Below are 23974 nucleotides of genomic sequence, written 5' to 3'. Positions count from 1 at the left end.
GCAGCATATCTCGGCAAACAAGAGATGCTACTGCGCATGCGCTGGGGCCATTTTGCTGCATGTAAATTTCAAGTTTAGAACACAATTACACAGAAAATAAAGATTATAAAAGAACCACAGGACGGATTTCATCAAGCAAGGTATCATATTAATCAGTATAACTGCGCCCACCTGACAGTGTATGTGGTTTAATGCGCACAATCCTGCTGACAGGTGGGCTTGAAGTAACTGTGTCTTGTCAATGGCGAAAATTTTAATGAGTGCTCCAAACTAACTGTCCCTAATCTTAATTTCAGAACCAGTTCCAAATAAAGTTAGCTGCAGACCTACAGTAAATAAAAGCCAATGCTGAAAAACCTGGTTCTCAAAGGATAGAACCGCATTAATGAGTACTTTATCAAAGGAGAAAAAAAAAGGTACCAGGAAGTCTGGGTGACCCCCTTGATAATCACCCAGACTTAGGAGTTTCCCAGACGGCTTGCTTGCTAGAAGGAGAGTTGGACAGTCCTTTAGAAAGTGCCCAGCGAGACCACAGTAGGGACAGAGTTCAAGATTGTGCCAACGTTTACTCTCCACAGTACGAGAACTGGCAACTTTAACCTCCATGGGCTCTACCTCAGGTAAACTGACATGCTCAGGGGGAGACTAAGACACCCTGCTGCTCACCACGTCTCTCAAGAATTCAGCGGTCCATCCGTATGGCCTGGGTCATGGCCACCACCAAAAGAACAAGAAGGGAGCATGAAGAGCATCGGTAAGGAGAAAGAACAAAGCGGTCTATAGGAGCCCTAAAGCCAAAAGAGGATTCAGGCCAATATTGAAGATTATAAGGTGACAAACCTTTATTAATCACTTGTGCTCCACAACGCGTTTCGGGAGCGGCCTGTTACCTTCATCAGGTGATACCACCTTATGAAGGTAGCAGGCTGCTACCGAAATGCGTTTGTCACCTTATAATCTTCAATATTGTCCTGAATCCTCTTTTTCCATATCCACTTCCTGTTCGAGGGTACGCGGCAGGAGCTGCTCTGGGCCTACCTTAATCATCTGTATACGAGTTAAAGGACCTGCGGTGATGCAATACTGGCTATGCCTCCCGTGATCATGTGGCCAGATCCAGGCAGAGCTGCAAATTACTACAGCAGCAAGGTCCTCGCCTCGGAGCAATGAGCTGAAGTTGTGCAGGGGTGCACAACCCTAGGAGGTGAATGACCCATCGACCCCCCCCCCCCCTCTTTCCTTAGACCACTGGACCACCAGGTGCTTTTCAAGGTGCGCTTCTCTCCCCTTTTTTGTCTTTTAAGAGCATCGGTAAGGCCTCTATGGAATTGGCATCTGATGGCCGCGACGTTCCACTGAACTTCAGTGGACCATTGCCAGAAATTGGTTCCCCTGTGTCAGTTCCCTCATATAAGCCTCAGCGACCTGGATTCTGTCAAGTTCGTCCTAGATTAAGCCTAATTCATCAAAGAAAGCGTCAACATAAACTCGCTCTGGGTCTTGCGGGGGCAAAGAAAACGCAAATGTCTGAGGGCTCCCTCGCAGGAAGGACATAATTATTCCTACCTGCTGGGGCTCATCCCCTGACGACAGAGGTTGCAGGTTAAAAAATAACTGATAGCATCCCCTGAACACCCTAAACTGTTTATTCTCTCCTGTAAGTTTATCAGAAAGGGCCACTACAGGTTTGGGAAAAACCAACTGCATGTCTGAGGGTACAGACATCACAGTCACTGTTGGCATCAAGGTGCTATAGGAAACTTTCATCAAGCTAGACACCTAACTCTGCAACTGGGATTGAGATGACTCAAGGCTCTGGTGCTCTTTAGCCAAATCCTGAATCACCCCAGTCAGATACGCCACCAGTTCACAAAGGATCCATTCTGGCTAAAAAATAATAATGTATACAGCCAGTTGTAGTGTTACACCGGATAGTGACTTCTCACGGACAAGTCAGTGTTACAAGTGAGACAGGGGAGTCAAGGAGTCCGGGGTCAAATGCCAAAAGTGTACGTCAAAGAAAAAGGGGCAAGACAAACAAATAGTCAAAAGGCAAAGTCTGAGATCAGGCAACAAAGATCAGCCCTTGATTGGGCAGCCGGGCTATCCCATTCACAAAACAGACAGCCCAGCACACAACTGAAATCCATAGGGTGGCTAAGCTGTCACTCACTGCAGTTACTTTGAGAAAGAAAATTACCTAATGAAAGTACTTAATACCATGGAACATGAGAAACAATGCAGGTGTGTTATCATAATTTTCTATTAATAGGAATAATGGGAAAAAAAACAGGATTGTAAAATAAATTCTGAAATTGCATTAAGGGAAATATCAGTTTTATATATTAACTTATATTACATCTGGAAAACATGACAAAAGGCAGGACTAAGGTAGGAGAGGACACTGGAAAAAAAAATGTAAATGTCTTTTTATCACAGTTACAGGTACATTTCGGATTTGTAATGAAGTTATGGTCCAATGAGTTTCTTAAGAAAAGCCTCCAACTGATCTTCCTCTTTGATGCCCACAAACTGATCAATAATTATACCATTCTTCATAGCAAGTACCGTGGGTACAGCAGATACCTGTAGAATGCATAAAGAATAAAAAATGATTACTGATTTATAAGAATTATGCTCACATCACATTTTGCATAGAAGAGGGATGGATGGATACTGATCATCAACATATTTCAAACACTATATGCGTTCTTAATCTTTTTTTCCCCTGGCAATTTTCCGTTTTTTTTTGTTTTTTTTTCCATTTTCTCCTCCCCTTCTTCAAAGAGTCATAACTTTATTTTTTCGTCCACATAGCAGTATGAAGGCTTGGCTTTTTAATGATATAATTTTATGATATGATGCACTGAAAAGCGGGAAAAAAAGTCCAAGTGTGTTGAAATTTTAAAAAAAAAGCAATTTGACAATGTTCATTATATGGCAAAAATTACCTGGCAATATGATTCTCCATGTCAATACAATTCATGCATAGTTTTTTGTTTTTTTTATTTAAGTGAACATTTTTTGGGAAATTTGTAAAAAAAAAACCAAAAAAAAACTTTTTGCTTGTGTCGCCATTTTCTGAGATCCATAACGCTTTAAATTTTCAGGAGATATTGCTGTGTGAGGGCTTATTTTTTGCGCCCCTAGCTGACATCTTTACCGATACCATCTTGAGGTAGACAAATTTTGATCGCCTCTTAATACATTTTACTGCAGTGTTGCTGCGGCCAAAAAAAAAGGAATTCTGGCAGTTTTAGTTTTCCTTGTTACGCCGTGTACCGATCAGATTGGTTTTACTTTATATTTTCATAGATCAGACTTTTACGAATGCAACAATACCAAATGTGTGTTATTTTTTTTGTTGTTTTATTTTTAATGGGGCAAAAGAGGGGTGATTTGACTTTTTTTAAAAAAACTTTTTAATAGTCCCCAAGTGGACTAGAAGCAGTGATCATCTGATCGCTTGTGCTACACATAAGCTGTGCATCAGCACTGCATCAGGCTTTCACAGGAGAATCGTAATGACAAGCATGAAGTTCCTCAACAGACCTTCGGCTGTCATAGCAAACCATCCGCGCCCAGCGATTACATCACGGGCGTGTCAATGGGTGTGTGGAATAACAGCCCTCCTGCCGACGATTGTTAAATGCTGCACTCAGAGATTGTAGAAACACTGAAAGGACAATTGAGCGCAAAATAGGGCTTCCACTGGTTAAAATAAATGCAAAATAAAAGTGATTTTACGCTCACCTTGATAAGTTGCAACCTGCAACTATATGAAAGCATGTACCAGCTGCTGCACAACGCGGATCAATAGACCAAAACTGCATGCAATAAGGAGTTCAAACGGTTTTTCATTTCACTGCTGGTCATCCACGTGGAAAAGATGTCTCAAATCAAAAGATTCCAATAAGGATTTTTTATTTTTGTTTGATACAAATGAAAAATCTATGTGTTTCAGTATATCCCATCCTGATGAAGTTTTAATTTGTAACAAAAATAAAAAATCCTTATTCGAATCGTTTGATTCGAGACATCTTTTCCACATGGATGACCAGCAGCGCAGTGAAAAACCGTTTGAACTCCTTATTGCACTCAGATATTGACAGCGGCATTTAAACAGGTTAAACCAGCCATCATCTGCCTGGAAAGGTGCATCAAAGTAAGGGACAAGACACATATGATGTATAAATGTAAGTAATGTGTCGTGAAGGGGTTGATCGCTATGAAATACAGTTCTGGCTATGTAGATTAAACCTATACTGTACAATAGCAAAATCCATCCCCCTCAGAAGATAACCACGCCGAATGTAAGATTTAATTATCTTATTGGATTGTTTGTGTGGGCAAAGAGTTATTCACATTGGAGAAGCCTCAGATTAATGTGAACAAGGTGTTAAGATATGAAGGTGGTGGGCAAGATTGAATAAAAAAAATAGAACATATGCCAGATTTGATAAATTTAACAAGCCAGTCGTAAAAAGTCTAAATAAAAAACAAAAAAACAAAATATGCCATTAAACAAATCACATATGCTATTGAACAAAAACAACCATCACTTTGTGGTGGTGATAAAAAAAAAAAATAAAAAATGCTTTCAGACGCCTGGTGGATATTTAAAGGGGTTGACCGGTTTAGAATGACAACTCTGCAGTCACTCTGTGTGACAGCATACTTGTTAATCCTCCTGGCGCACGCACTGTGAGCTGCGAGAGTCAGATGGTGTCTGCACCGGGAACGGCTGTCAAGTGAGTGATATGCATACGCCAAGCTAACACCAGACTAGTGAGCACAGCCTCGCTCAATGCACTCGCTTCAACCTTAAGAGCACTCTGGTGTCTAGATTAAAGGGGCCGTCAAGTCAAGAATGACAATGCTGCAGTCACACATTGTGCGCTGTGAGGATATGCCGGTGTCTTTGCCGGAACGGTGGTCAAGTATGCGACATGCACACTCCAAGCCAGAACCCGACTAGTGGGCACAACCTTACTCAATAAGTTCTGGCTGGGATCATGCATATCGCATACTTGACCATTGTTCCTGGTGCAGACACCAGCAAATCCTCCCAGTGCACAATACGTGCGCTTGGAGGATTCACAAGTCTGCAGACACAAAGTTACTACAGACTTGTCATTCTATAGCTGACAACACCTTTAATCTTGACATCAGTGTCCTTAGGGTTGAATCGTAAAAAGAAATCCTGCTGCACTTTTGATTTATTCTTTGAAAGAAAAAATATATACAGTATATATCTTTTTTACTTAGACCTTTTACAACTGGCTTATTAATCAAACCTGGCATACTCTATTTTTTTGATTTGTTAAAAAATAACGTGTACCACTAAGATGGTCCTTAATGCAAGCAAAAAATATATTTTCAATTTTTTGATGGGGCACCCTCTGAAATGATTCATGTGGGTAAAAAAAAAAAAAACTACAAAATTTTAAAAATCTTTTCAATTTTACACGTCCCTACTAGTGATGAGCGAGCACTAAAATGCTTGGGTGCGCGTTGCTCGGGTCAAGCAAATCGTAAGGCTCGGGTGCTCGACCCGAGCAACGAGACCAATGTGAGTCTATGTGAAACTTGAGCACTTTTCAGCCTCCCCCCCCCAGAAGTCAGGAGGAGGCCTAAAAATTGGTCAAATCGATATAAACACGTACGCCACATTTACGGACAGACAATAAAACATATAAAAATAAAGCCAAAATGGATTTTCCTGGAAAAAATGTTAAGGGACATTCTTTTCAGGCATATAAGGCAAAAAAAATGCTCCTCCAAAATACATTCACCAGTAAATGTCTTTTTAAAAAAACAAACTATTTTTATTAAAGATTTTCCAACATTTTTAAAGAGAATTCGACACAGCAAATATGTACAGATAAACCCACAAAATATAACTTATTACAAGAATAACAAAATTTGTCCTTATTCCCAATAGTACTTTTCAAAATCACATTATCTTTGTGGACAACCCTCTCACTAGTTATAATAGTCCACTCAAGCCTATATTTTGACTATAAGAAAAAAATTATAACTATCACGATACATCAGACATAAAGGAAGGAGGTAATGGGAAGAGGATATATCTGGGATAAGAGGGGGAGGTATAGGAGGAAAAGATATTTCAATATATGATGAGGAAGAAGAATCAGTTTGTTGCGCCCAGAAAAAATCCCACACCTTATTAAACAATTCAATCTTAGCGTTTAAAGAAGCTGTTAAAAATTCCACCCGGTGAACATCACACACTCTGGAAGTATACTCCAGCCGAGTTGGAGGAGAGGTTCTCTTCCAACCAGGGCTGTGGAGTCGGTAAGCCAAACCTCCGACTCCTCAATTTCCAAGACACCGACTCAGACTCCCTCATACATGGCTCATGTTTAAGTGATAAATTTACTGTAGCACAGATTCATCTCAGCTAAAAGTCTAGACCCTTAGATCAGGAATAGGACAGACATTTATAGGACATTTCATAACTTTCCCAAATTCTTATGAAAAAAATATTCCCCACAAACTGGCTGGAACTACTGTACCCAATTTATTATATGCTTTAGGAGTCGGTCCATTTTATACCGACTCCACAGCCCTGCTTTGCTTCCCATGCAATTATACATCTCGTTGCTGGAGGAGCAATTTGCGAGAGCTCTTGCCCATCCCCTTAGGAGGAACATGAAGAAGGAAGACTGAGGGGTCCAAATCTAATTCCAACAGAACCTCTTGTATCAGAGTTTTCGTTTCCTCCCTAAAGGGGACCAAACTTCCACATGTCCAAAAAAATGTGCAGTAAGGTCCCAGTTTTTGCTCCACACCGCCTGCAAAGTTTGGAGAGTTGTGGATTTATTTTATTAAGCAGTTATAGAGTACGATACCAAAACATTATGATCTTATACTGGTTTTCTTTATACAAAGTATAAATTGACGTCTTTGCTGCCTTGGCCCAGATTAACTGCCACGTCTCATAAGGAAGAGTTCTCCCCAAGAAGTCCTCCCAGTTTGTCATATAAGGATGTTTAGTAGGGGAGTCTCCTTGTGGAGAGCCAATCAAATTATAAATATTCGAAATAAGGACTTTGGTGGAGGGACCCTTTCTACACAAAATCTCAAAGTCAGTAGGATTCGATACCCTGTGTGTCACGCAAGGTGTGGGAAAGACTTAGTGCAACACAAAGGGAAGAGAGCCCAGACTCTAGGAAAAGGGGGGAAAGTGGAGACCTCCTAGGTTGATCTAGCGTCACCCTGTCTTCCTTAACGTCCCTGTATTGGTTCTTAACCAATCGCCGCACGCGTACCTCTAGGCTCAAGCTAGGGAAGGGAGGAGATGAGCACTAGTCGATCTCCACTAAAAACTATAGACAACAAGGAAGGACAAACAGGGGAAAAGTGCTTAGCTTTAGATGACTCCAGACAAATGCACAAACACGTCCTCAAGCTCCAGAGAGGAAAAGGTACTGCTCTTGCTAAGCCTTCACAAGGAATAATGAATATCGCGGGCACGTCCCTCTAGAACACACCAGGTATTTATACACCCAGGCCAGGGAGGTAGCCGCTGGGTCCTAGAGACAGCCTCTAAGATGTCATCTGTAATGCCAAACGTAGAGATCTCCTGCAACCAACCGCAGGGGGACTGTCTGTCACCTCTGATACACCCCTGAAACTGTGTGAACCAAATAATGATCTCGCCAGGTGTTTAATTTGTATATACAGCATGAATTCACGGTTAGTTATCCCATAATTGGACTTTAAGAAGTCAAACTAGAGAATCTCCAACGAATGTCTGTTCACTATATCTGCATATCTAAATAATCCCGCAGCAATCCATGGAGAGGCCATCGGTGACTCTAGACTATTTAGCAACAGAGGTTGAAATATAAAAGAAATCCTAGGGAAATGTTTGGAGGAAAGAGCAAAACGCCTATTGCAGAACTCCCACACATCCTTGGTAAACTGTATTGGGCCCAGTAATGAGCAATAAGTCTTAATTAGTTTATTTGACCAGAGCAGAGAATTGGGATGGATTGGCGCCAGACACAATTTTTCAATTTCCATCCACTTATTATAGGCCCACAAAGAGGACCAAGATGAAATCCTCCTAAGATGTGTGGCCCAGAAATACTTAAGAAGGTCTGGCACTGCCAACCCCCCGAAAGATCTACTAATGGTCAAAATTTGTTTGGAAATCCTGTCTCCTATTATTCCAAATGAACTTAAATATACAAGCCTGTAGAGCCCTAAGCTCACCTAAAGGAATCATGACTGGTAAGATCTCAAATTAATATAGCAGTTTAAGGCCCCGTCACACTTAGCGACGCTGCAACGATTCCGACAACGATACGACCTGTCAGGGATCGTTGCTGCGTCGCTATGTGGTCGCTTGTGAGCTGTCAAACAGGCAGGCTCACCAACGATCAGGGGAGCAGCGACATCGTGGAAAGAATCTTTCCACGATGTCCTGCTCCTGGTTACCAGCCTGCTGAAGCAGGAGCAGGCTGGTAACCATGATAAACATTGGGTTACTAGGGGCACACGCGCACCTAGTAACCCGTTGTTTATCATGGTTACCACTCTGCTGCAGTGAGCAGGAGGTTACCCCTCACTTTAGCAGGCTCGTAACCATGATAAACAGCGGGCTACTAAGTGCGCGTGTGCCCCTAGTAACCCGATGTTTATCATGGTTACCAGCCTGATCGCTGGTCACACACAGCGATGTGTGCTGACCAGCGGGAGGGCAACGACCAAAAAATGGTCCAAGACACTTTGCAGCGATCAGCGACCTCACAGCAGGGGCCTGATCGCTGCAAAGTGTCACACATAGCGACATCGCTGGTGAGGTCGCTGTTGCGTCACCAAAAATGTGACACAGCAGCGATCTCGCTATGTGAGACAAGGGCTTTAGCTAGTAAGGTCATTTTTACCGCTGATATGCGGCCCAAGGAGGAGATTGGGAGCTTAGACCACTTGGGCAATAGTCCCCTCAATTCTGCAATAGGGGGAGGAAAATTCTGGGAAGATAAGAGTTCTATAAGAGGATTTCAAATTAACCCTCAGATACTTTATGGCATCAGCCTAACACCTGAATTTATAGTTTTGTTTGAGATGGTCCAGAACCTCAGTTTTATCCGAAATAACCATATACCTTGAGATAGTACTAAAAGGACAGCTTTAAGATTAGATAGGGTAATGTGTAAATTAGTAAGAGTAAGGAGGACATCATTCGCAAATAGGGAGATTTTAAAGTCTCTGTCTCAGACCTCAATACTCAAAATATCTCTATTATTCCGTATAGCTGCAGCCAAAGGCTCAATGCACTATGCAAGCAGAAGCGGAGACAGAGGGCATCCGTACCTCGTTCCATTAGCTATACTAAATCTGGGGGAAATATGATTGGGGAGTTTAATAAACGGTGTGGGAGAGGAATAGAGGTCTTGTAAAGCTATCATATAGGATCCCGAAATCCCAAATGACTTAACAGTCTCAAACAAGAAAGACCAGCTGAGGCAGTCGAAGGCCTTTTCAGCGTCTGGGCTTAGCAAGAGCGCTCCAACCTTATTTTTATTAGCTACATCCACCAGATCCCCCACTGTCTGAGTGTTGTCTCCTCCCTGCTTATAATAATAATCTTTATTTTTATATAATGCTGACATATTCCGCAGCGCTTTACAGACATTATCCCTATCAGTATGTCTGGAGTGTGGGAGGAAACCGGAGAACCCGGAGGAAACACGGGGAGAACATACAAACTCCTTGCCGATATTGTCCTTGGTGGGATTTGAACCTAGGACCACAGAACTGCAAGGCTGCAGTGCTAACCACTGAGCCACCGTGCTGCCTATAGGGAATAAACCCCACCTAGTCCTTGTGAATGAGACAGGGAAGCCAAGGGTTAAGTATATTAGCCAATAGCCTTGTGAAAATTTTCAAATCTGAGTTAAGTAGGGCAATGGGTCTATAGTTTTCACAATCAAGAGAGTCTCTATCTGGTTTGTAAGTATTAAGTGAGTGTGTGAAAGGGATTCCAGTATAGGGGAACCCAACATAAAAGAGTTAAACGTTTCCATCATGTAGGGGAGCAATATATCCGAGAAGGTCTTATAATACAAGTACGTTAGACCATCGGACCCCGGCAATCTCCCTGAGGGCAAGACCCTCAGTATATCCTGAAGTTCCTCTGCCGAAACCAGTTCATTGAGAGATGCAATAGCCCCAGGAGAGAGGACCGGCAACCGAAGATCAGAAAATAATTCCTCCATCAAAACTCTCCTACGGTCTGGGTTCCCATCCAATGGATCCTTCAAATGAAGCTCATCAAGAGAATGCCAAGAGTGTGCAAAGCAGTCATCAAAGCAAATGGTGGCTACTTTGAAGAACCTAGAATAGAAGACATATTTTCAGTTGTTTCACACTTTTTTGTTAAGTATATAATTCCACATGTGTTAATTCATAGTTTTGATGCCTTCAGTGTGAATGTACAATTTTCATAGTCATGGAAATACAGAAAAATCTTGAAATGAGAAGGTGTGTCCAACCTTTTGGTCTGTACTGTATACGGTGCAAGGTACTCCTTCAGCATCTTCCAAAACTTTTCCCTCATTGTCAGAGCAGAGTCCCCCAAGCATCAGGGCGTGGGCACTGGGAGGGTCTGAGAAAACTGTCCCACACCTTTGACAGTGTTCCCCTGCCTCTGCTGCATCGTATTTGTGTCTCCCTCGCCTGTACTTCTTGGTTGTCCAAGGAACTGTGACCTCTGTGGCCAGCGTTTTCAGATGAGAATTTTTTTTTTTAATAATTCCTCAACAAGGGTCTTCTGGTACTGCAACATCTTATTAGACCTCTCCGCCATGGGAAGGAGAGATAGAAAGTTCTCCTTGTAGCGTGGGTCTAGAAGTGTGACCAACCAGTAATTATGGTCGGCCAAAATGTGTACAACGTGAGGGTCACGGGAAAGGCAGAGGAACATGAAGTCAACCATGTGTGCCAGACTGTTAACAGCCAAGTCTTCCCTTTCCTGACCAAGAGGACGACTGTCCATGCCGGTATGACAGTTGTGTGGGTAGTACAGTCTGTAGCGCAGAAAACCAGCTCCTTTTCCTCCTCCTCATTATCACCCAATCTGCGCGTTGGGTTGAGAAGAGGCTGGGCTGTGCGGAATCACCCTGTATGGTAACTTGCTCTTTCTCATTGTGCCCCGCTTGCAATGCCTCCTCTTTAATTGTGAGCAGAGAGCGTTTCAGTAGACAGAGAAGCGGGATGGTAACGCTAGTTATGGCATCATCACCGCTCATCATCTTGGTGGACTCATCAAAGTTTTGGAGGACGGCACAGATGTCAGACATCCATGCCCACTCATCGGCTCTTAAGTGCGGAGGCTGACCTGAATAACGACAGGCGTGCTGAAGCTTGTACTCAACTGCCATCTGCTGCTCACAAATCCTTTCCAACATATGCAACGTTGAGCTCCAAGGTGTGTTGACATCGCACACCAGTCGATGGGCTGGGAGCTGGAAGCTGCAAACGCTGCTGAAGCACGGTAAGGGTAGCGGAAGCTGTAGGTGACTTTTGAAAATGGGCACACACGCGGAGTACTTTGACAAGCAGCTCAGGCAGATCCAGGTGGGTTTTGAGAAACTGCTGAACCACTAGGTTGAGCACATGGGCCAGGCACGGTACGTGTGCGAGCTTGACTTGCTTCAGAGCTGCCACCAGGTTCCGGCCATTGTCACACATGACCATGCCTGGCTGTAGGTTCAGCGGTGACAGTCACAGATCTGCCTGCTCTTTTACAGCTGTCAACAACTCTGCAGCGGTGTGCGGTTTGTCACCTAAGCATGTTAGCTCCAGCACAGCCTGTTGCCGCTTGGCCGAGGCAAAGCTGCAGTGCTTCCAGCTTCCGACTGATGTGGTCATTTCGGAGAAGGAGGCTGAAGAGGTGGAAGTGCAGAAGCTGTAGAATGGGGGGGGCAGCCCTGATTGACGCAGGGCCCACAATCCTCATCGGGAGGATGTGTTCCGTCCCAGGGTCCGACTGGGTCCCGGTTCCACTATATTAACCCAGTGTGCCGTTAGCGAGATGTACAGCCCCTGGCCTCAAGCACTTGTCCATATGTCCGTGGTTAGGTGGACCTTCCCAGTAACTGCGTTGTTGAGGGCACGGGTAATGTTCTGGGACATGTGCTTGTGTAATGCGAGCACGGCACACCGGGGAAAATAGTGGCGGCTGGGGACCGAGTACCGAGGGACGGCCGCCGCCATCAGGTTGCGGAGAGATTCTGTCTCTATGAGCCTAAAAGGCAACATTTCAAGTTCAAGCATTCGAGAAATGTGGGAGTTTAGTATTGTGGCCTGTGGGCCTTTGGCTGCGTATTTGCGCTGACGTTCAAATAACTGGGGTAGGGACAACTGGATGCTGCGCTGGGATAAGGACATGGTTCCTGACGGTGATTGTTGCAAGTGTGCAACGATAGGTGCAGGGCGGGAAGCATCCTCGCCTGTACCATAGACAGAGGATTGGCGTGCACACACAACAGCGGAACAGGCAGTGGTGTCACCTGCAGACCCGTTTCTGAACCCTGCTATTCAGCCCAACTATATGGGTGCTTTGCGGTCATGTGCCTGAGCAAGCTGGTGGTGGTCAGGCTGGTAGTTTTGCTGCGACAGCTGATACTGGCATGGCAGAGGTTGCAATAGGCCTTTTTGGGGTTATCTGGACAATCTTTAAAAAAGAACCAGACTCTGGAAGACCTAACAGTTGGACTGGCAACTTCCCTTGTGTTGGTGTTCCGGGAACAGTTGCCCACCTTGTGTCTGTGGCCACCCCACTGCTTGTTCCTGCCTGTTCCTGCTACGCCTCCCCCCCCCCCTCTGTGCTGCTGTCTTTGCTACAATCCGACAAAGCAGGCTGCATTGTTCTTATGGATAAGAAACTCTATGAAAAATGTGTTTATGATATCCTGGATGATAATGAGACGTATAAAAAGATACAATTTAATCCTACAGAATCATGCAGAAAAATCTTGAGTAAATTGGTTGAAGACAGAGAAAAAATGGGGGTGTTTACTGAAAAAATGGGTTATAATATTATACCTGATAATCCGATAACACCAATTTTTCATGGGCTCCCTAAAACCCACAAATTAGAATTTCCTACACCTTTAAGCCCCATTATATCAAGTATTTTTTCTTTGAATGAAAATTGAAGTCGATGGGTAGATTTTTATCTACAGCCATTAATTCTCAGAACACCGGGTTAATTAAAAGGTACGAAAAATGTAAAATGGTCTGAAAATCTAAATTTCTGTCATGTGATGTGGTAAATCTGTTTTCATCTATTCCACATAATCTAGCATTAACTGCTGTGTTCCACCATTTACAAAAATATAGCGGCTATACGGATGAAACGAAGGAAATGATTATCCGTAGTATTGAATATCTCCTTGAGCATAATTTTTTATGTTCAATGAAGAATATTATTTCCAAATTAAGGCTATGTGCACACGATGCAGAAATGCTCCGGATTTTTCCTGAGTGTTTCTGTATCTCCCCTGGCAGAAAAAACGCATGTGGATTGTACATGCCGATTGTACATGTGTTTTTCCTGCCAGGGACATGTGGATGTGAAGCGTTCTTCACATGCATTTCCACATGCGGGTTGACAAGCGCTTTCCAAGCGAATTTAGCATCACTTGGAAACTGCTTGTCAACTAGGTCACACTATATAAATCCATGCAAACGGCATGGATTTATATAGTGTGACCGAAAGAAAGGTAAAAAATAAATATATACTTACCTTCTGATGGCCCACACAGTCTTGCTTCGCTCCGTCCTGGCTGCCGGCAGATCGGGGTACACTGAAGGACCTGCCGACGTCAGCATCGCGTGACCCGTCACATGACTATGACGTCAGCGCAAGTCCTTCAGTCCACCACGATCTGCCGGCATGGGAGGACAAGCGCAGCGGGGGCCATCAGAAGGTAAATATAATATTTATTTTTTATTTTATTCTTTTTTTTACAGGTTCTATGGTACAAGGGTCTGGAGGAGAGTCTCCTGTCCTCCACACCCGGGTACCATCCGCACATTGGAACGTGTGGAATGCGCATCTACATATATAGTGATGCGGAATCCATACGTTCCAATGCAAGTCAATGGCGGCGAAAACGCAGCGCTTCCGTAAAATAATTGGTAGTGCTGCGTTTTTTTCCACAATGATAATCCGCAGCGGAAATTTCCGCAGCATGTGCACAGCACATGCGGATCATCATTGGGGAACATGGCAGGCCTTCTACCATGCGTTTAAGCGTTTCTGCAGCGATTTTGCCGCTGCGGAAATGCTTAAAAAACGCATCGTGGGCACACAGCCTAAAGGTTACCCAATGGGCTCATGTTTCTCTCCATCTTTATCCATACTTTTTGTATCATGGTGAAAAGAAAGCACAGACAAAAATCCTTTTAAAAATGACATTGAACTATATGTTAGATATTTGGACGATGTTTTACTAATATGGTGTGAGGTAGTGCTATTGATCATGTTGAGGGGCACTCACTTCACCGGGTCAATTAAAGCACACATGCAACGTTTTCCGGTAATCTGAAGTCCAGCAGTTTATTACACATCATAAACTGCCTATAACATAGTCCATCTCAGTGGCTCGCAGGAATGTTACACATGTGATATTCTAGAGCCTTTTCAGTGGCAGATATGCCCGCTTGGCTCCAGATACAGCCTTCAGCAAGGTAACAACATCAATGTCCATATCAAGCACCATTTTTACCTTTGCCGGGTGTAGCTGCTTCCATCAGCTCTGTTCGGCCAAACCTGTGATTTAAGGCTCACCAGGTGTGGCCTCCGGGCCTCGTGCCTTCCAGGGCTAATGGTGTCCCAGGACAGAGATCGGGTCCCTTTACCCCCTCCGTTTCAAAAACCACCCGGATATACATATCCCTCTGTGCGCACAGGACCTGTGATGATGTCACAATCATGTGATCAGTCACCTGAAGGGGAGGTACGTGGTCAGCCAGAACACACCCCCTCAGACATTTGGCAATGCAACAAGCCGCGGCATTACAATGGGTAGGAGAAGTGAAAAAAATCCCATATTTTTTATCCTATATCAATGCTAATGATGTAAATTTACTTATACTTAACCGCAGGATAAAATCCAGCTTTTTGGACTGGTATCTCATGGAGGATGTAAAACAACAAAAGGTTAGATATCGCAACTCTAGAAAATCTATAAGGCTATGTGCCCATGATGCAGAAATGCTCAGGATTTTTCCTGAGCGTTTCTGCATCTCCCTGGCAGAAAAAATGCATGCGGATTGTACATGCGGGTTGTACATGCGTTTTTCCTGCCAGGGACATGCGGATTGTACAGCGTTCTTCACATGCATTTCCGCATGCGGGTTGTCAAGCGCTTTCCAAGCGATTTTAGCATCACTTGGAAAGTGCTTGACAACTTGGTCACACTATATAAATCCATGCAACCGGCATGGATTTATATAGTGTGACCTCAAAGAATGGTAAAAAATAAAAAAATAAATATATACTTAACTTCTGATGGCCCCCGGAGCCTTTGTTCGCTCCGTCCTGGCTTGCCGGCAGCTCGCGGTACACTGAAGGACCTGCCGTCACATGACTAAATGACGTCAGCACAGGTCCTTCAGTCCACAGCGATCTGCCGGCAAGCACACCGCAGGCCATCAGAAGGTAAATATAATATTTATTTTTTATTTTATTCTTTTTTTTTACAGGTTCTATGGTACCCGGGTCTGGAGGAGAGTCTCCTCTTCTCCAAACCCGGGTACCATCCGCACATTGAAACGCTTGGATTCCGCATGTACAGATGCAGTGATGCGGAATCCAAGCGTTCCAATGCAAGTCAATGGCGGCGAAAAAGCAGCGCTTCCGCAAAATAATTGGTAGTGCTGCATTTTTTTCCGCAATGATAACCCGCAGCGGAAATTTCCGCAGCATGTGCACAGCACATGCTGATTATCATTGGGGAACATGGCAGGCCTTCTACCATGCGTTTTTTAAGTGTTTCTGCAGCGGAATTGCCGCTGCGGAAACGCTTAAAAAACGCATCGTGGGCACACAGCCTTAGTGGGAACACTACACTTAGAGCAGACAGCTGCCACCCTGCCCATACTTTGAATTCAATCCTCTATGGTGAATTAAACAGAATTTATAGAAATAGCTCTGATATCACACTATTCAATGAACAAGCAAAGGTAGCAACATCTAGATTAATGGAAAGGGGGTATAAGAAAAAACATATTGATTCAGCAATAAAAAAAAGTTTCTTATTTTTTTGCATGTCTGTAACACTTACATGTTTCAGGTTACAAAACAAATTTAAATATTAGACAGAGATAACATAAGTAAACACAAAATGCATATTTTAAATGAAGATCTTTATTATTAAGGAAAAAAGAAATCCAAACATACAGGACCCTGTGTGAAAAAGTGATTGCCCCTGAACCTAATAACTGGTTGAGCTACCCTTAGCAGTAACAACTGCAATCAAGCATTTGCGATTACTAGCAATGAGTCCTTTTACAATGCGCTGGAGGAATTTTGGCCCACTCATCTTTGCAAAATTGTTGTAGTTCAGCCACATTGGAGGTTTTCCGAGCATGAACTGTCTTTTTAAGGTCATGCCACAGCATCCCAATCGGATTAAGGTCAGGACTGACTAGGCCATTCCAAAGTCTTCATTTTGTTTTTCTTAAGCCATTCAGAGGTGGACTTGCTGGTGTGTTTTGGATCACTGTCCTGCTGCATAACCCAAGAGCACTTCAACTTGAGATCACAAACAGATGGCTGGACATTCTCCTTCAGGATTTTTGGAAGCCAGCAGAATTCATGATTCCATTTACCACAGAAAGTCTTCTAGATCCTAAAGCAGTAAAACAATCACAAACCATCACACTACCACCACCATATTTAACTGTTGGTATGATATTCCTTTTCTGAAATGCTGTGTTGCTTTTACGCCAGATGTAATGGGATATACAACTTCTGAAAAGTTCAACTTTTGTCTTGTTTGTCTATAGAGTATTCTCCCAAAAGTTTTGGCGATCATCTAGATGTTTTCTGGCAAAACGGAGATGGGTCTTTATGTTCTCTTTGCTCAGCAGTGGTTTTTGTCTTGGAACTCTGCCATGCATGACATTTCTACCCAGTCTCTTTCTTATAGTGCAGTCATGAACACGGACCTTAACTGAGGCGAGTGAGGTCTGCAGTTCTTCGGGTGTTGTTGTGGGGTCTTTTGTGACCTCTTGGATGTGTCATTGTTGCGCTCTGAGGGTAATTTTGGGCGGCTGGCCACTCCTGGGAAGGTTCCCCACTGTTCCATGTTTTTGCCATTTGTGGATATTGGCTCTCACTGTGGTTCGCTGGAGTCCCAAAGCTTTAGAAAAGGCTTTATAACCTTTCTCAGACTGATAGATCTTAATTACTTTCTCATTTGTTCCTGAATTTCTTTGAATCACAGCACGTCGTCTAGCTTTTGAGGATCTTTTGGTCTACTTTACTTTGTAAGGCAGGTCCTATTTAACTCCTTTCTGGCCAGGGGCTTATTCAGCCATCACCCCCGGTTCAGCACGGGCTCCGTCCCTGAGCCCGCACTGAACCGGGCACATGTCAGCTGATTTATACAGCTGACATGTGCCCGCAGCAGCCGCGGGTGGATTCGCAATCCAACCGCGGGTGTTAACAAGTTAAATGCCGCTGTCAATCTCTGACATTTAACATCGCCGTGCCGGAAGTGCGGCATTTGCCCCGCCCATCGGTGACCCCGTCACATGATCGCGGGTCACTGATGGGTTGGCATGACAACCCGGGGTCTGCAGCAGACCCCTGTGGTTGTCATGTCTCGATTGCTATGAGTGCCACCCAGTGGTCGGCGCTCATAGCAAGTGAGCATTTCTGCTGCATACAAGCGATCTGCTCATTGCTTGTATGCAGCAGAGGCAATCTGACAACTGCTATTTCTAGTCTCCTATGAAGACTATTGAAGCAAGAAGAAAGTGTAAAAAAAATGTTTTTAAAAAAATAAAAAAAATATATAAAAAGTTTAAATCACCCCCCTTTTACCCCATTCAAAATAAAATAATAATAAAAAAAAAAAAAACACATACACATATTTGGTATCGCCGCGTTCAGAATCGCCCGATCTATCAATATAAAAAAAGAAGTAATTCGATCGGTAAACGGCGTAACGAGAAAACAATTCTAAACGCCAGAATTACGTTTTTTTGGCAACATTGAAATAAAATGCAATAACAGGCAATCAAAACATCGGATCTACCCCAAAATGGTATCAGTACAAACGTCAGCTCGGTGCGCAAAAAATAAGTCTTCACCCAGCCCCAGATCCCGAAAAATGTAGACGCTACGGGTTTTTTTCTTTTTTTACCACTTAAAAAAGAACCTATACGTTTGGTGTCTACGAACTCGTAATGGCTTGGAGAATAATAATGTCAGGTCGGTTTTAGCATTCAGTGAACATGGTAAAAAAAAAAAAAAAAACAACTGTGGAATTGCATTTTTTTTTTTTTTTTAATTTCACCAAACTTGGAATTTTTTTTTCCCATTTTCCCTTACACAATATGGTAAAACCAGTGATGGCGTTTATAAGTACAACTTGTCCCGCAAAAAAATAAGCCCTCACATGGCCATGTAGCAAAAAATGAAAACGCAAAAACGGAAAATCCCAAGGTTGTTAAGGGATTAAAGAAGTTGGCCACTACTTTTTATGATAGCCTCAATCGATGGACCCTGTGCCCCTAAGTGTTTTTTTAATTACCTCCTGCTGTCCTTCTTGCTTGCTATCCTTGGCCACTCACAGGCATCACGTGACCCACCGCTGATGTCACGTCAAGTGAGGCGTGACATCAGTGATGTGGTCCCCGCGTTGGCTGCTGGGCTGTGGGCGGGGTTACCCCTCCCATCACACCCAGCATCCACTGCACGCTTTCCCAATGAATGGGGAGAGGGAGAGCACGCGGTGGATGCTGGGTGTGACATGCGGGGTAACCCCACCCACAGCCCAGCATCCACCGTGGAACACAGAAGTAAGTCGCCCAAGGCTGCAGTCTGAACTTGACATGACTTCAGCGGATGTCAGAGCTGGCTGCAGCCGGGGGTCACAGTGATGCCTGTGAGCGGCCAGCGATAGCGCCGCTCACAGGCAAGAAGGACAGCAGGAGGTAATTAGAAAAACACTTAAAACACTTAGGGGCGCAGGGTCCATCGATTGGGGCAATCATAAAAAGTAGTGGCCAACTTCTTTAACTGATTTCTTGATTGAGAATAGATGTGGCAGTAATCAGGCCTCTGTGTGGCTAGGGAAATTGAACTCTGCTTCCCAAAGATGTGATAAACCACAGTTAAATTTAATGTTTTGGGGAAGAGTGGGGCAATCACTTTTTCACACAGGGCCCTGTAGGTTTGGATTTCTGTTTCCCTTAATAATAAAGACATTTATTTAAAACCTGTATTTTGTCTTTACTTGTGTTATCTCTGTCTAATATTTACATTTATTTTGTAATCTGGAAGATTTAAAGTGTGACAAACATGCAAAAGAATAAGAAATCAGGAAGGAGGCAAACACTTTCACACCACTGTATTTTTTTTTTTACAATACTTATTTGATGAAAGATAGAATTCTGCATCTAGTCTACCTTGCTCCTGGTCTGTTATGCTTTGATCTATGTAAGACCTGGAAGCCATGATTAGGCCTCCATATGGCATAGCAACCATCGGCTCCCTATCCCTATTATCGCGCTGGGGGAGAAGAGAGTGACAGAGAGAGCGAACTCTCACACATTTTACATGCAGTTATGGCTTTTGGAAAGTAAAGAATTAACTGAGCAGGTGCAAACATTCCCTCTGCTAGATCTTTGCTAGCAGAGGGAATTGAACACTGTTAGGCAGTGGTAGCCCCAGGATCAGGATCACAGAGTGAAGGATCACTGGCCTTTCACGTACTAATGATGGCACGTAGGATAGGATTTGAAGATCCTGTGAGATGACAAGATGTGGCTAATGTACAATAAAATGGTAGCTTTTAGATTTGAGGTGAGTAGTACAATTGATTATGCTGTAAAATAGTATGGTATAACCAGTAGTATCACATTTTTAAGAACTGTAAAAAGATAAAAAGCGCAATAGGGTCTCATCTGGGTATTAAGGTTGGAGATTTAGTTGAAAGCTGCTCACCTGTAGGGGTTGTGTGACACAACCACTATCAAAGCCTAGTTATCAGCTGTTGCAACGTCCACAGATTTGTATATAATACAATGCCAGAGTAAGTGGACTTCAAGGGCGTTGCGTAGTCAGGAACGAATCATAGAACAAATTAAAAGGTGGTTTGTCAGTCAACGCATTTCAGAGTCAAATCTGACTCCTCCCTCAGGACAACCACATGTCTTTCACATAAATAACCCTAATTCCATCACCCCCTGCACCATGCAGCTAATGCATCACTACACACAGAAGCACAACAGACCAAACCAATCAACAATAATCAACCTGAAAAGTGATAACAATAAATTAGGTAAAGGTTAAAAAAGTTTGGTTAAAAAAAAAAAAAAAGGAACAGAACAAAAAATGTTATTCCTTCTGGCAATTCTTCTCTTTTTTCTATTAACTTATATCTTACTGGTTTGAACATGCACTTTTTTGCTAGTCTCAGTATATTCTATGAATTTACTTTCTTGTTATACTGTTTTGTATTCATGCATTTGTTTACTTAAAGGGAATCTTTCAGTAGGTTTTTGCTATGGAAGCTGAAAGTAGCATAATGTAGAGACAAAGACCCCGATTCCAGGAATGTATCACGGGCTGCTTGGTGTAGATTTGATAGAATACCTGATTTGTCTGAAATAGATGTAGCACAGCTAAGTCTTCTGCTCAATGATTAACCTCACCCACACCCCCGACTGGCAGCTCCCTGTGTGAACTGAGAATTGTCTGCAATCTGCTTCTCCTTGGTGGGGTGGGTTTACAGCAGGGAAGAGCAAAGTATGCCTGTGCAGGAGCGCAATTGGGGGACACTGTGTGGATGACATAGGAGGCATCATCCCCATGAAGCTAGCAGGAAGGTGGCATTCGCGACCAGAGATGAGGCGCTGGATCAAAACCAGAGACGCCCATTGGACCGTACCGCACCGTATGGGGGCATTATACAAGGTATTTTTGGGGCTATACAGAGAGGGTTGAGGACTCCTATACATCTTCCAAGAATACTATAAAAAAAGCGGTAAAGGTGGTGGTAGCACTTTATATTGGAAAAACCTGGTGACAGGTTCCCTTTAATTGAAAGGGGGAGTTACCAGTGTGAGATGCAATAGCTGCTCTTTGCAGAGCTGTGTGCGATTATAACTGACACAGGACAACATTAAAGGGATGGTCTGAAGGCAAAATAAATTTGATTTTAAATCCCCATCTATTTGATGTCACATTCTAAACTAGTTTCTACTATACGTGCATTAAAAATGTACTATCGTGCCCTACCTACACTAACTGTTATTTTATTTTGTCCGCTACTTCCTTTCTGATGACGATTTGTTTGAGGATCCCAGTGCATGTTGGGATGCGCAAATGAAGCGCCATAAGGGGGCAGAGGCTGCGGTCGCTGCTGCAGCCTCTGTCCCCTCCCTGAAATGAAGTGTCATCAGTGAAAATTGTTTCAGGGGCTGTGCTAGTCCTTGCAAGATGTGCACAATGACAGCGCATGCTCTGTTATCAGCTCAGATTAGCAGTAACGAGCCAGCAACAGAGCAGTTTCTGAATACCAGGTGGGCAGAGACCAGTGACGTCACTTGTGGGGGCAGCGCTAGTCTCCGCACGCCGGGTATTGTGACACCGCTCTGTTGTCGGCTTGTTAATGCTGATCTGAGCAAATAACAGAGCACACGCTGTCATTGTGCAGTGCACAGCAACATAGCAGGGACTAGCCCAGCTGCTGACATGAGAGTCATGGATAATGCAGGCAGAAGCAGAGGCAGTGACCACAGTCTCTGCGCCCTGTGCAAGCTTTGTTTGAGTATCCCAGCACACATTGGGATTCTCAACTGAAGTGTCATCAGAAAGGAAGTAGGGAAAAAAATAGAATAGTAGTTAGATAATGTAGCTAGGGAAGAAAAATGAATTTTTAATGTAGGTGTGTTAAAAAAATCATTTAGATTATGGCATCAAATAGATAGGGATTTTGGAAGAAACTTACTTTTTCTTTGGACCACCCCTTTAATCACATCTGCAGGTGTCCTCTCATAGTACTTCAGCTTCCATCTCACAGGCAGCCAATGTTTCAATAGTGTTGAAATACAGCAGAGCTGTGAGAGCTGAAACATTTGTAAGGAAAAAGTTCAGTTCTACTCTACGGTGTTAGTTACATATCACACTGGTAACTCCCCCTTTCATTTAAAATAAGCTCTCGAGACAGAATCCCATACAGATCAGTTTCAGACCCATATATTTCTCTTGAATAAGACATCAGATCACAGATGATATGGTATCATTTTATTCAGCTTTCTATGATCTACATGCTAATTTAAATGGTTTATGAGGGTTGATCCTACGGACAGATTACCTTTAATAACCAAAGCTTCATTTTTAAATTCTGACATATATCACTAAATGTGGTAATAACTCTGGAATGCTTCTACATATCCCAGTGATTCTGAGACTTTTTTTCGGGACACACAGTACTTTATGTTAGTGGTAAATTTAGGTCAATAAAAACGAGATTAGTTCTACCGATAATCATGTTTCCAGCAGTCCAACCTGACAGCACGGTTAGTTTCCCTCCCTTGTGAATTTCTAGTACTAATGTGATTTAACGTTGTATGGAGATTCAATAAAATAGAGTTGCATCCATCCTGGTGTGGTTCTTGGAAAAAGCACTAAGGGGTGTGGGTGTGAGGGGTCTTTTAACCTCTCGTGTGTTTCCTGTCCCTATAAGGATACGAAGGACGACTGTCATGCAAGGTGTGGGAAAGATTTAGTGCAACACAAAGGGAAGAGGGAAAGGGAACCCAGACTCTAGGGAAAGGGGGGGGTGGAGACTTCCTAGGTTGAGCTAGCGTCACCCTGTCTCCCCTAACGTCCCTGTATTGGCTCTTCCCCAATCGCCATATGCGTGCCTCGCCCTGTCTTGCACTGGCGTATGGCTAAGGCTAGGGAAGGGAGGAGATCAGCACTAGTCGATCTCCACTAAACTCTATAGACAACAAGGGTAGACAAACAGGGGGAAATTGCTTAGCTTTAGACGACTCCAGACAAATGCGCACACGTCCTCAAGCTCCAGAGAGGACAAAGTACTTCTCTTGCTAAAGCCTTCACAAGTAGTAATGAATATCGCCGGCACCTCCCTCTGAAACACAGCAGGTATTTATACACCCAGGCAGGGTGTTAATTAGCCAGAGGAAGGTAGGCGCTGGGTCCTAGAGACAGCCTCTAAGATGTCTGCAATGCCAAACGTAGAGATCTACTGCAACCAACTGCAAGGGCGACTGTCTGTCACTTCTGACACACCCGTGACAACGCCTTCCATGGTGCTGTCAGGATGGACTCCTGGAAACATAATTACCGGTAGGACTAATCCCAGTTTTCCAGGACGTCCCTACCGACAGCACCATGGAGAATAACAAAGTATGACATCTTAGGGTGGGACCACTGCCTGGAGAACCTTTCTACCGAAAGCAGTTTGTTGTCCTGATAATATATCTAATTTATAATGCATACAGAAAGCATTCAGGCTAGACCAAGTTGCTGCTCTGGAAATCTGTTCTACCGAAGTACCTTCTCTTTCTGCCAAGGAAGTGGAGACTACTCTAGTTGAATGGGCCTTTATACCCACTGGAGGGGGTATTTTTTTCAAAGCATAGGCTAGGGATATTGTGGACCTAATCCATCTTGCTATAGTAGGTTTAGAAGCTTCCTTCTCCCCCCCAACTCAGCCTCCGT

At 43.6% G+C, this 23974-nt stretch overlaps 1 protein-coding gene across 2 annotated transcripts in view; it reads right to left on the bottom strand.

The window, feature by feature from the left end:
- Nucleotides 1-2245: 2245 nt before the first annotated feature.
- The window catches only part of TXN2 (thioredoxin 2), a 77459-nt gene continuing 55730 nt past the window's right edge, over nt 2246-23974 (bottom strand). Inside the window, exons 4-5 of one of the 2 annotated variants that reach the window (XM_073644105.1) lie at nt 22233-22350; nt 2246-2586 (exon numbers count right to left, since the gene is read on the bottom strand). In XM_073644105.1, the coding sequence (XP_073500206.1) occupies nt 2537-2586; nt 22233-22350 (168 nt within the window). In that variant the 3' untranslated portion in view covers nt 2246-2536. The remainder of the gene's footprint in view (nt 2587-22232; nt 22351-23974) is intronic. The other variant, XM_073644106.1, reaches the window with a different exon arrangement.

This window comes from Phyllobates terribilis, unplaced genomic scaffold (genome assembly GCF_046119375.1).
Source record: "Phyllobates terribilis strain yellow unplaced genomic scaffold, ASM4611937v1 Scaffold_8__6_contigs__length_399053987, whole genome shotgun sequence".
Classification (NCBI taxonomy): domain Eukaryota; kingdom Metazoa; phylum Chordata; class Amphibia; order Anura; family Dendrobatidae; genus Phyllobates; species Phyllobates terribilis.
The sequence above is the reverse complement of the archived record's forward strand: the minus strand, read 5'-3'. Positions and strand labels throughout refer to the sequence as shown.